Genomic DNA, 13,327 nt, shown 5'->3' on the forward strand with positions numbered 1-13,327 from the left:
TTCATCGACTAAAAGGTATGTAGATACTTGAACTTATCTATCACTCAAAATTTTATCTACTTTATCTCCTATTTTGAGACAAAAGTCGTTTTGCTATATAGACTTTGATTATACACATTTGCTATTTCGAGCCGAGTTTATCTCTCCTATCTATTTCTCGAAATATGTGTTGCTAAGCTTTTGATTTGGCCAAGATCATCTTTACCTAGTGACGAAAGTCATAATACGTTTCAATCACTTTGCAAATTGCTTACTTTGACGAAAAATAGTTTGTGAATAACAACTATATAATAACGTCCTCTAAGAATGTTTCAATGATTGAAATGAGAGTTTAGATCATATAACCAATGATGGATATAAGCATTATGTGGAAACACATATATGTATAAGTCCTTTTTCCTTGAACCAAAGTTTGCGAACTTTGTTGATCAAGAGAACCGGAAGAAGAGTCATGAACTCAGTCCGCGAACTGGCGGAAGTTCTCGACCCGAGAAAATCTGCTGGAGTTTGAGAACTCCTTCCGGGAACTTAAGTCCGTGAACTAAGTCTTAAGTAGGTTATATCTAAAGACGATTGTTTGTGAACTTATTTATATTAACTAAGGAATGCAAAATGCAAACCGTGGCTATAAAGTTCATGAACCGATTCGAGTGAATCAAATCGTTTTTTCTTCGATTGTGTCTTGTGTAGTTACATAAGATTTCCTTGCAATTGAAAAACTCTCTAACTAGTTCATTTGAGTCATTTGAACTAGTTATGGTGAAGAAGAATATGGTTGATATGAAAGTGCTCATATGGCTAACCATTTGGTTAACTATTGTTGAACCAACAAATGTACATGTTTGGGTACAGTTACACAAACCTATAATCGTGCATTTCATGTGTGTGTAACAAGCTAAGTTTTCGATCCAACGGTTGAAAGATATTAGATTGAATCTAATCAGGTTTTCATCTAACAGTGAATATTGAATGCTTTGTTACCAAGCTAACATTGATTGCAAACCCTCATTTGAAAGACTATATAAGGGAGAACTCTAGCAACTGGAAACATAATCCCCGCACCTCCTGTGTGATACTAGTTGTATTATCTAGAGTTGATTCTCCTTTAACCTTAGGTTTCTTCTTATAAACCAGGTTAACGACTTAAAAACTTCATTGGGATTGTGAAGCCAGACCGATACTACTTTCTCGTAGTTGTGTGATCTGATCTTGCTGATTCTATCATTTTGAGTATAATCGTAACGATTGGCTTGAGATTTATATCTAGGCAAGATAGAAAAGTAGTCACAAACATCTTCGTCTCATCGTTTGTGATTCCACAATATCTTCTTTCGCCGCGTCGATTAAGATTATTGTGAGGTGATTGATAATACTAGGTTGTTCTTCGGGAATATAAGTCCGGTTTATCAATTGGTTCCTGTTCACCTTGATATATCAAAAGACGGAACAAATTTTTTAGGTATTTCTGTGGGAGACAGATTTATCTATTCCTGTAGACTTTTCTGTGTGATACATATTTGTTTATTAAAGTCTTCGACTTTGGGTCGTAGCAACTCTTAGTTGTGGGTGAGATCAGCTAAGGGAATCAAGTGTGTAGTATCATGCTAGGATCAGAGACATAAGGAGCGCAACTGTACCTTGAATCAGTGTGAGATTGATTGGGGTTCAACTACAGTCCATACCGAAGTTAGTTTGTAGTAGGCTAGTGTCTGTAGCGGCTTAATACAGTGTGGTGTTCAATCTGGACTAGGTCCCGGGGTTTTTCTGCATTTGTGGTTTCCTCGTTAACAAAATTCCGGTGTCTGTGTTATTTCTATTCCGTATTATATTTTGTTATATAATTAAAATATCACAGGTTGTGCGTTTGAATCAATCAATTGGAAATCCGACCTTTGGTTGTTGATTGAAATTGATTGATCCTTGAACATTGGTCTTTGGTACCGTTCAAGTGATTTCTCGTGTATTCAATTAGACTCGCAGATTTCTATTTGCTTGAGAAAGAATTGACTCAAGAAAGAGAGATATAACTCTTTGATATACTTTATTAAGATTGAGTCTAGTTGATTCTCTTGAAAGTATATTGGAGTTTGTCCATACAGATTGCTAATCGAAATATTGGGTGAGGTTGTTGTACCCCCGCTTTTTCATAAACAATTGATCCCGAAAACCTTTTTGTTAAGCCATAAACAATTCATACAAACCAAAATAAATCAACTTGTATAATTATTTATCTCAACCGGAAGCAATTGAAACAAAAATAGACATTAAAGCACCGCAATTGCACCGAAATTTCGTTAAGCCTAAACAATTGATACCAAACAATAAAGAAAGATAACAATAGTTTTTCTCAACCGGAAACAATTGAATCACACACACATATCCATACAAATAGTGGAATAAACATCAATTGTACCGAAATTTTGTTAAGCAAAAGTAAAATAAATGCAATAAAATCAGGCTTTTCTTAAAACAGGAAAACGATTAACTAACAAATTCGTTACCTCAAATTCTGCATCCTCTTCTCTCCAAAGATATGTCATTAAGCGCAAGTTCAAGTTAGAACTCTCCCCCATTAATGTTGTCATCCTCTCGCAAGAACAAAAGAACAACAACAAAAAAACCAACCTTTACCAGAGAAAGGTTGAAAACCGGTTTTAACTAATGCATAGCAAAAGTTGAAAACCCCGAAACACATATGCTTTTATGCTAAACCAAAACGATTCAACATATTGTGACTTTTCACACATGATTTTCAATCGGAACCCCTTATGATCCTTTGATAAATTCTACCAACATGGGCTAGAACTTAATCCCGCTAAACCAAAAAGTCACCCAAACCATAAGGGTTCACACAATATGAGATCGAATATCAAGGTCATGAAGACCAAAATCAAACATCCCATAAGCACATAGCAATAAAATAAAGCATTCAAGCACATGCTATGTAATTGAAAACTATCACTAGAGAAATTATAAAATAATAATTTTATTCATATAAGATAGTTTATTCAAAAATAGACCTTATACAATTATTGAAAGAAATCAAACATTGATGTCTATTTTCTTTGATTAAGTATTACAACAAATAACTTAATCTTTAGAAGTGCTCTCATTATTCACCGAAGATTCCTCAGTGTTCTAATTTTTGAGTCCTCTCTTTTCTTTCAGATGATTGAGTCTCCTTTTCAAGAGATTTACTTCCACGATCAACTTTAAGAGATTTGACTCAAGCAGCTTTTCATTCAAAACTGCAATTTCCATAAGTTCACGAGTAACTTCAAAATCTCTCATTAACATAAGCATAAGTTCAAAAAAAATATGATTCTTTCTATGTTCTTTTGAGAAATAGCATTTGAGCTCAACTTGAAAGGTTTCAAGTTTTCGTAGTTGAGATTCAACGTCAATAGTATTTTCACCCATCTTTGACCGCAACCAAAACATAAAGAGAAGTACCGGTCCTATAGATGGTTTATATAACAAATCAAACTTGGTTTCCAAGATTGAGATACCTAATCAAGGTATATTGTTTGTGAAAATATACACTTTCGGAAACAACATAAGAATTTTCCGAATCAGTATGATTGAGAGGATCCGAAAATATTTTTTCCTAAATTTTCTCATGGACTTTTCAAAGATCGAAAGTATTTTTCTAAAAATAGAAAAGGTATTCCAAACATACAAAAACACTTTATATGTTCATGAAATAGATAGATTGAGTATAATACTATACTTCCTTCATGTTCTTATGCTCCTTTTAAGAACTTCCCATTTATTTGAATCGAGCACAACTAGGGAAATTCTGATTTCCAACATCAGGTGTTGAAGTGAGCTTTTGATAGCTCAATTTTTGTGGAACCTGATCTATCACGATATTTTCGAATATCTTCCCATTTGGGAATATTCTAAGAATAAACTTCTTTTACTGAGTCACAGCTGGAGTGATCTTATTTAACAGATCAGTTTGATAAACAGGATCATAAGCTTGACTTGAAAACTTTTGAGTCGTGAAAAAATAAGAACTCTTATATTGACCCAGGAATTTCTTGGAATATGACAACATCATTTGGTGATATTTTTTCCTGGATTCTATTTTAGACAGTTGATCAACAACAAAACAACATGATCTGAAATCATTTGTTTTTGTGTACTTGAGTTGATCTTTCCTTCCGTCTAAGAGATAATTGATGTGTGTCGTAACCACAACAAATTAATCAAGATATTTCCCACTAATTAACTGGTAATATAGCGGTAGTAAGAGATCGTTCCCACAGAGAGTTGTGTAATTGATATGTTATTTAGATAGCAAAACAAAGTAAAAAGGGGGGTTGGTTTATGAATTAAATAAAAAGAGAATAAGATGAAAGGGATGATCAAGGAGTCCTTCGCCGTTACCAAATGTTGACTCAATAATGTACTTATCTATCTTTGTTAGAACCATTCATCACCAACCGTAGGAAAGCATCTAGAGCAGTGTTATCCCCAAAGTTCCTATTGTAACCGGATACCTAAGCGCTCGCATATCAATTTCTATCCAACTGAACCACCAAGTAGTATCACACTCAAGGTGTAAGCCAACGGAAGTTTTAAGTTATGTGAACTTAGGTTGATCCTAGCAGTTAGACTCTTAGCGCAAGGTCCACTTACTAGTGTTGTCTTCACACACAATTGCTCCACAGAATCCCTCTGCGAGGTCTCACGTTCTCTACTTGTGTAAGGATTATTCAACAATTACACGGATATCCTAACCCTTTACTAGCAATAGAATGATCAATAGATGAATCCAGCGTGCACTCCAAACAATCTAATTAATCAATCATAAACCCTAGAAATAGTGAAAACAAACGATTATGTGATTATAACTCCGAATAGATTTATATAACTAATAAAGCTTCACGCTAGAACATTGAATTCATCCTTAATCAACAAAGGTTTAGCTTCTCATGATTACACAATTACCCGGTTTCCCCCTAAAGGGAAAAACCCTAGAATATTTATGAAGAACAAAAGTATAATATGAGATGATTGTTTTGATATTAGGTTAAGAATTGTTTCTTATATAGTCTCCAAATTGTAGAAGTGCCCGTGTCGAATCCCGTGCGAAGTAGGTTGCCAAATTCCAAATTATGTCACGTCCAAAGGGTTGGCCGTGTGGAAGAAATCCTATAATCAGCTAATGGACCACCTCCAAAGCTAGAAAAGTCCAGCCCACGTAACACTACACCGAAATGAAGAATCTGTAACATTAGACCTAACATGTTTTTATTGTTACGACATCGGTAATATTTTTTTGTAATGCGTAACACGCATGAACTATTACGGTTTTGGAACATTTCTTTAATGGGTTGTAACAGTTTATACATGTTACGGTTTTGAGATACACTAGCCAATAAAACACACTCCATAATTAAAATTCCATTCACACTTCCTCGGTGAAATATGTTTCTTTTCTTTTTCTCGGTCAAATACACTACGCGTGTCTTTCTACATACGACCTCCACATTCTTTTCAATTGCAGAACATGGCTTCCCTCTTTCTTCTCTTTCTTTTCAATTTTGGCTCGGAATTTTCCCTCCCAAAATCTTCTCCACTAAGATCGTGGGATGTTTATCACGATCTCAGTTACAGTTTTTTTTGGATAAACCCATATATTTAGTTTACACAGCAAACTTAGCCCTAGAATTTGGAAAAACGAATCAAAGGAATTGGAGAAATCAACTGCTTTGGGTAAGTGAATGATGTTTGGTTTCAACTTTTAATTGTTATGAGGTCTAAATTTTTCTTTATCTTTCTTTTCTTAGATAGGTGCCTTTTACAACATAGTTTCCAAGTATCGTTAAGCTTAGGTGCCTTTTCTTAGATAGGTGCCTTATAAACATAATTTTTCTTTATCTTTCTCTTTTGGTAATCCCTCCTCTTTTGGTAATCCCTCCTGCTTTGGTCAACTAAGATAGGTGCCTTTTACAACATAGTTTCCAAGTATCGTTAAATGCATTAAAAATTTCAAATTCTTTGGATCCTCAGTCCAGACATTGTTGGAAGAATAAACTTGATTTAGCTTAATTAAGAATATTCTAGAAGGCATAATTTGTAAGAAACGAAAGAAATTGATCTGCTAGTCTAGAACATTCTAGCTAGTGTTGTACAGTAGAGATAAGTCTAGGATGTTCTACTCAGTCAAAATTGGCCTGTAAATGTGTAAATAAAGTCGATCACTAGAGTTTTCTAGAGTGGTCTTAGACTAGAGAATTAGAGAGAGGTCTAGAGATAGATGAGTCGCTAAAGTGAATCTATAAATAGGCAGTAGTGAATTCAGTTGAGACCTGTAAGTGAGTGAAAACCCAAAGTGGGTGGTAAGGTCAGTGATCGAGTGATAGCTAAAGTGAGTGGGAGTTTGTAAGAAAGTTAAATCCCTGTACAAACCAAAGTTTTGAAAAGTAATAGAAGTCCACTTCCATAAACTCCAATTGAGTGTCCCGTGAGTTATTTAAGAGTCATACACATCTTCAATACCATTTTTCCCATTAACCCCATAATCATTTCCAACAGACATCGTCGACCACAAGAAAGAATGTTTTACCCCCCGATAGACTCAACTAATTTTTTGTGCAAAGCATTCCATCCTAAGTTTTGTGAATCTTTTTCTGTAGCTTCTAGTATGATTGCCTTAGCAATTTTTGTGCGATCAAAACGATCAGAAACACTGATCCACGGCTATTTCAAAATGGGTTAGATTTTGTACGCTATGATGGTTGAATACTAGTTGGGCCAGAGTAGTCTTGCCAAGACCCCCCATCCCAATGGTAGAGATGATGCGGGGATCACTTGTTTAATCTTAATATCCATATTCGGCGATCTAAACCAAGTTTCTTCAATACCCTCATCTCTCAAGGTAATACATAGGTCGTTATTGTGTTGTTTTTGGTGTATTTGACGACGACATTAGTTGGAGATTTTGAATTGTGTTTTATTATGTTTGGAATTAGTCGGATCTTTGTTTTTTGTGTATATTGTTTGTTGAGCATCTCGGATTGATATGGCTCGGATTCTTATTTGATAATACATAGGTCAATTCCTGCTAATAGGGCTGTTCATGGTCGGTTTTGGTTCGGTTTATAGCCAAACCAAAACCGAAACCAATACTATTGGTTTCTAAAAATCTAAACCAAACCAATCCATTAACCATTGGTTCGGTTTCCAAATGGTTCCAGTTGGTTTCGGTTTTTTCCAGTGGTTTTTGGTTAACCAATAATTATGTCAAATCAAAAAAAAATACACAAATTTACAGATAAAAAAATCGTAGTTGCCGATAGTATTGGTTTACACAAATATACAGACAAAAAAAAAATAATCAAGAATAGTTAAAGCTTACTCTAATTCTAGAGATCAAAAGAAGATATATAATATATCTTAATTTAGTTATTGATAAATAAAAAAGAAGGAAGACGGGAAGAAAAAAGTCGAGTAGCAGCAGCTGTAGTTGGGGGTGGAGAAGGGAGGCGGCTGAGAGAAAGAGGGAGAGTATCATAATGAAATATTAGATTTAGGGTTTCTATTTATCCTCTAAATCAATGGGTAGAATCTAATACTTTTAAACCGACGGTAGAAACTAAGTTTAAAAATTAATCGGTTCCCCAATGGTTTTTGGTTCGGTTTTCAGGTCAAACCAAACCAAACCAATAATGTCGGTTTTTCAACTTTTTTTACCAAACCAATCCAAATCTAAATGGTTTGGTTCGGTTTCTTTCTTATTGGTCTGGTTCGGTCGGTTTCCAACGGTTAACCGACACCATGTTCAGCCCTACCTGCTAAGTTACGTTTTAAATGGTTATGGATCTGCTGTTGCTTCAGTTTATGGTATCATAAGAGTTATAGACTAGTATGTTGTATGTAAGCTTGATGTTGCTCAACTATTCTGAGCTTGAAATACTCTCTGACTTGTTCTGAATTGAAATTTAAGTGGTCACAGACAAGAATTCCACTTGAACTATTTTCTGTCGACCCTTGAAAGCACTAGACTATATATGGAAAACGTAACCCATGTGATTGTGTATCGGTGTCCGGTATTTAGAAAATGTTGGGATTTTCTTTGGCTTTGTCGGAGTTACGACAAATAAATTCCATCTCTTAATTTTATCCTTGTTTATGGACATAAATAATTTCGTTGTCTTATTTCTGAAATGGATTAATGGTTTTCGTAGCATGTTAATTTTCCTGTAGAATTCCATAACTTAATTAGGCTTCTTAAGATTATAGTAAAATGACTTGGCCAAAGGCTAATTAGTTGCTACTGATATGTAACTAATGGGGTTAATTTCGCAGTTTGATTTTAAAGTCACCTAATTGATTGTCCATTACAGATAAGATGTTGATTTATGAGTTGTTTTGATAGATTTATGGAGAGTGGATGCTGGTAGATGTAGTAGTTTGTTTGCTTTGTTATGCTTAAATTGGGATTGATTATTGTACAAGTGAGATAGTATACCTTTTGTTTGAGGATGGGAACAAGGTTAGATGTCTTTGTTTGTGTTTATTTTTGTGAGTGCAGTTTAGTCATCTATGCGATGAGCCCTCTGTGTTATCTCTTTATACATACAGAGAACATTTCAAACTATATTTTGCATTACATATGTATTAATGACCTCAAATTTCCTTTACAGACAACTTAACTAATATCAATTTTGGAAGGTGCTGTGACAACTCAATTATATATCACACACTCAAGAGGTCCCAAGTGCTTCTACGTGGGTTAGTTTACTTTATCCTAACTTAAGTAATGATATGATTGATTTTCTATGGTAGATGATTTGGTGTGTGTTTGTGAGTAAATTTTGAAGTTCATGCATGTTTGATACGTGATAAGTGTGATTAGTTTGAATATATAGTATGTCAGTCCCGATGGACAAAAAGTGGATGGAATTAGAAGATAGATCTGATGTCAAATGTCTCATTTCAACCTAAGACTATTGGCTTCTGTTTACATCAGATACGTTTCTTTCTAGGGCATTGCATAATCATCAACATGTTATCTCAATTTTTACTTTTGAATAAAGCCAGATTAGTTTCTCATTTTTACCACTAGGGAGCTGAATTTTTGTCTGTTTCACATGGATGTTTTAATCTTCATTTAGTTGTATATTCTCTACCTGGAGGGGTCTGGCTCTTTTATACAACTTCTCATTTCCTGGTGGTTTCTCCCTACATATCAGTCATCCGGTTCTTACTTATCTTGTGGTTCCTCTATCGAAAAGTCTCCATGGAGCTAAATGAGTAATTTTTAAGGAAGTAGATGATGTGTTTATTTTTAAGCTTCAGTGACTAATCAATAATAACTAATGTCATTACTTTCCTGATGCAGATTCATCAACTGGCTGTAAATTCTCTTCATAGGAGCAACCAAATCGATGAGATGGAAGGAGGAGCCTTGTTTGTATTTGACCTTTGTATTTTTGAATCACATGAAAAAACTGGATTTCATGAGGCTAGTGCATTTGCATCTGCGTTTGGTATGCAGGTAAGAACTATACCCATTTTCTATATGGCTTTTCTTCTGAGTTTCTTTAATTGTAATCTGGTTCATCATCTTTGCAGTCTACAGTCGAAACTCCATGATCCAGCGCCGCTTTGCACCGGGTATTACACTAGGTAACAAAAAGGATCCAAGTTTTTTCTGTTTGTCTCTGTCCAAAATAATAATAATAATTTGTTAACCATGTGTAAATCAGGACCGACGTAGAATTTTTTCGTATGCAGGTAATAATTTTTTCAAGCTCCACTGGAACTCAAGGAATATACCTCCAAAGTTGGCAGATTTTGTCAGAAAAATGGTTACTATTTATGTGCCATCAAGTTAGAAAGAGCAGGTGAATATTGTAAAGTGTCTGATTGAGATCATAACTATGGCGTCCAGGAGGCTATCATTTTCATCATGGGTATCTCTAGCAGATATCCTAACACGTAAGTTACTGTAACACAGTTTATATAATTAACAAATCACATTATTAAATTCTTATTGAAGTCCAACTTTCCTGTAGCTATAAATCAATCATTGCAGTACCTTGCATGTGGATTAGACACCTTAGTTGAAAGCAAAGGTACTTCTGAAGTTAACATTCAATGTCCAATGTTGAGTCTCAGTTTTTATTCTTTAGCATATGTTTGTAATTTTGTTTCTGTTGATATCCATGATCTGGATAATTAATGAAATACGCAAAATGAATTGACAGTGCTAATGATCTCTTTGATAGGTTTCTTGGAGAGTTTCTCAGAAGAGCCTGCTCTGGTTCAGTTACATTTGCTTACAGTCACTATTAAATTTTTTATGAAGAATCCAACAGAAGGCGCACAAAGAATGATTTAGGTTTGTTGCTTCAATGCTTGATATTGATGCTCCTACATTTTCAATTGCACCATTGCAGGTAGTCCTGAATAATGCTATTGTTGAGGCGGACAATCCAGTTCTGCGTGATCGGGCTATAATTATTTGCAAGTCTAACACGGTATTGCCAGGCTGTAAGTCCACAGAAGTAATCGTGTTGAGATAATAAATATAGTGGAGATGTCTTCAAGTCCAACACAGTATTTGCCAGGATTTAAATGTTAGGAAGAACGTACAAGTTTAAGCTTCTCGCAAAAACCATCAAAAAGGATGGGCGACTAAAAGATACCTTGACACTACTAACAAACTTAGTTTCGTTTTCTTGTATTTGTAAAGAAAGAAATGATCCAATCTTTATCTGTTTGACTCTTTGCTTGTTTCAAAAGCATATTAATAATGATATTACAAGAAATATTGTACTCTTTATCTTTTAATTTGATGTGGCGAACATCAGAAATACAGATACATATCTTGAGTATGATGTTCGAGAACTATGTCAGCTGCAGATGGTGACAAATAACCTGATATATTTGTGATTTTAGTAACATCCAAAGGCCTAGTCTTGGAACAGTAGTTCTCTGTTACAGGAAAAAAATTTAGTAACACTATCCAGGTGTGACAGATTGTGGAAACGTGTTACTACCTGCACGAAATGGAACGGATGGTCTGGTGCTTTGAAAAGGTTACTGGCCATACCCGAAACATTTAAACTGTGACAGAAAATCTGCCCACCTCAACAGTAACGTTTATCCAATGTTGCTGAAGGTCTTTGTAACATTCTATGAACCGTTACAATTAGGCTCATTTGGTGTTTGTAAATTTCAGCTGCTTCAAATGGCCTGTCAGCTCTGTGGAACTGACAGCCTATATTCTTCTTCTCTTATTACGGATGGGTTTTCTATACGGAACTTCTCCTGTAACTTTTCACAATTTTCTTCTTTTCAATCACGGCTGAGACTTCTAGCCGTAAACTCTCCTGTATGTTTAATTCTTTTATAACTTCGAAACTTCACTGCCTTCTCTAACTTCAACTCCAGCAACAACAAACTTCATCCAAAGCCACTATAAAACTCGAGCCATACTCTTCTATCATCCTCTGTATAATCTTCATGACCTGCTCGAAGTTCTTCCATGCTTCACCGTTGCACAACACCAACTGCCAAACATCAGTGTTCCATGATCATCACTGCAGCGTCCCTGTTCAACTATGTCCACGGCTCCATTCTCGTTCACCATCATTACTGCTTTCATCTTCATCTTCTCATCGCTGCCACCTTCATTGCTTGCTTCTCAACAGCATCACTTCCATGAACCAGAGCTGAGAACGCCACCTTTCTGTCGAGCTCGTCATCACCATCTTGATCATATATCACGATCATCAGCATCACCGGTAATAGCAGCAGCACTTCCAACTAAATCACCATCAGCACTGCCTTCTTCATATATAGCTCCTCGTTCCTGTCTTAAACTCGATCTCTTCATTACAAAGCAACAACGAGCTTCAATTGCTGCTGCCATCTAACAGAAGCACCACTGCACTGCCAATCTCGTCATCTTCTCACACTTCTTCACTCATCGACAGCAACAGCACCTTACATCACCACGATATCTGAACTTATCTTCTCGAGCTCAGTCCATCAGCCTCTAACCGAAGCCAAGCTCTTCTCGACAAAAACAATTCCATTATCTTCATTCCTTCCTCACCGATATTCACAGCGTCCAATAATCTACAGCTCTTTCAATCGATCACCCCTGCGACCTCCATCAAAGGCAGTAACATCCTTCTCTTCTTCCCTGCCATAATCATCGATGCATGGCATCAATTTGTAGTACGTAACCATGGCTCGTCATCTCTCTCAACAGCCATCAAACCATATCGACTACACCATTTTAACTGCCAACACAGAATCGAGTATCTCCTGATGTTACTCACTCCATGGCTGTCATTAGCCATTTTAGTCCAACTGTCAGTCTTAGACGACTGATAATGCAATTTCCATTCCGTGGCTGCCTTGAGTAAAAGGCACGTCTGCCTTTAACAATTCTATGTGTTCACAATCTCGCATCTTTGACTAGCTTCAAATGTTCGTAACTTCTTCATACGTGGTCGGAATGACTCCATTATTTCGCCATTGCCTTCGTCTTTCCGCCCTCTTAAATGTGATAGCAAGAACTCCTAAGTTTGAATGAGTTCTACTTGGTCTTTGGCCCTTCTCCACTTGTAGACTTCACTTTTGTAGCCCTTTTCACTTCTTTTCGGATGATTCACCTAATAAAAGATATAAACTAGAAAACAATAATAATACAAGATAATATGCTAGAAATATAGCTAAAACAAGCATGGAATTGACACTCAAAACATGTAAATTAAGCACTTATCAAATTCCCCCACACTTGGCTTTTGCTAGTCCTCGAGCAAACTACCTAAATTAAAATACAACAACTCCATGTCGTTGAGGATACGTTCACACTTAGCATGTGTAACAAGCCTTTAAACCCTTAGGTGTCCCTAGTGGATGAGTTATAGTCTCGTGAAGGCTTACGAGAGGTATACCCACAAAACCTACTCGAACTTCAAAGCGTTCCAGTTTCCCAAGCATCCAAAAAGCTATGAGGACATAGAGTTTCTAGTAACGAGAAGTTAGAAATACCAAAGAACATATTCTCATTCTTAAATGTTGAGTGAGAAATAACCACACCATAATGAGAGAACGCGTGTTTGAGAGCGATCAATAAGAATTTCGCCTCGACTTCTGCCTCACTTAAAAGGATTTTATGATAATTGCACTCAATAAGACGACTTTTTTTATGGGTCTCACATGTGTGCAGGTAGGAATGAAAAGATAAATCCTATATACATTGAATGGCGGAAACAAAACCTTCCGAATTATTTCTGGAGACTCCACAAAATAGTGAAAAACAAAGATATTTTCTGATGATCTCTAAGAAAGG

The 13,327-nt window shown here is 35.8% G+C and overlaps 1 protein-coding gene across 3 annotated transcripts; it reads left to right on the forward strand.

Moving 5' to 3' along the window:
- The first annotated feature begins 5,605 nt into the window (after window positions 1-5,605).
- LOC113319716 (beta-adaptin-like protein C) lies at window positions 5,606-10,718 on the forward strand. 3 transcript variants are annotated; one of them, XR_003345766.1, is made up of 7 exons: window positions 5,606-5,724; window positions 8,658-8,745; window positions 9,356-9,511; window positions 9,589-9,642; window positions 9,751-9,954; window positions 10,032-10,091; window positions 10,245-10,718. XR_003345766.1 is itself a non-coding variant. In XM_026567960.1 (3 exons), exons 1-3 carry the CDS (start codon window positions 9,897-9,899, stop codon window positions 10,355-10,357), a joined length of 231 nt encoding a protein of 76 aa, XP_026423745.1. In that variant the 5' UTR covers window positions 9,691-9,896; the 3' UTR covers window positions 10,358-10,718. The 3 variants fall into 3 exon arrangements, 1 of the variants encoding a protein (XP_026423745.1); XR_003345765.1 differs by lacking the exon at window positions 5,606-5,724 and adding an exon at window positions 6,339-6,889; XM_026567960.1 differs by lacking the exons at window positions 5,606-5,724; window positions 8,658-8,745; window positions 9,356-9,511; window positions 9,589-9,642 and having other exon boundaries at window positions 9,691-9,954.
- Window positions 10,719-13,327: the final 2,609 nt, after the last annotated feature.

The sequence above is a fragment of the Papaver somniferum genome, chromosome 10 (assembly GCF_003573695.1).
Source record: "Papaver somniferum cultivar HN1 chromosome 10, ASM357369v1, whole genome shotgun sequence".
Taxonomy (NCBI): Eukaryota; Viridiplantae; Streptophyta; class Magnoliopsida; order Ranunculales; family Papaveraceae; genus Papaver; species Papaver somniferum.

Coding starts and splice junctions, on each gene's coding strand:
- LOC113319716 (XM_026567960.1), top strand. CDS start 9,897: ATGGCGTCCAGGAGGCTATCATTTTCATCATGGGTATCTCTAGCAGAT. Junction 9,955..10,031: donor TCTAGCAGATATCCTAACAC/GTAAGTTACTGT, acceptor ACTTTCCTGTAG/CTATAAATCAATCATTGCAG. Junction 10,092..10,244: donor CACCTTAGTTGAAAGCAAAG/GTACTTCTGAAG, acceptor TCTCTTTGATAG/GTTTCTTGGAGAGTTTCTCA.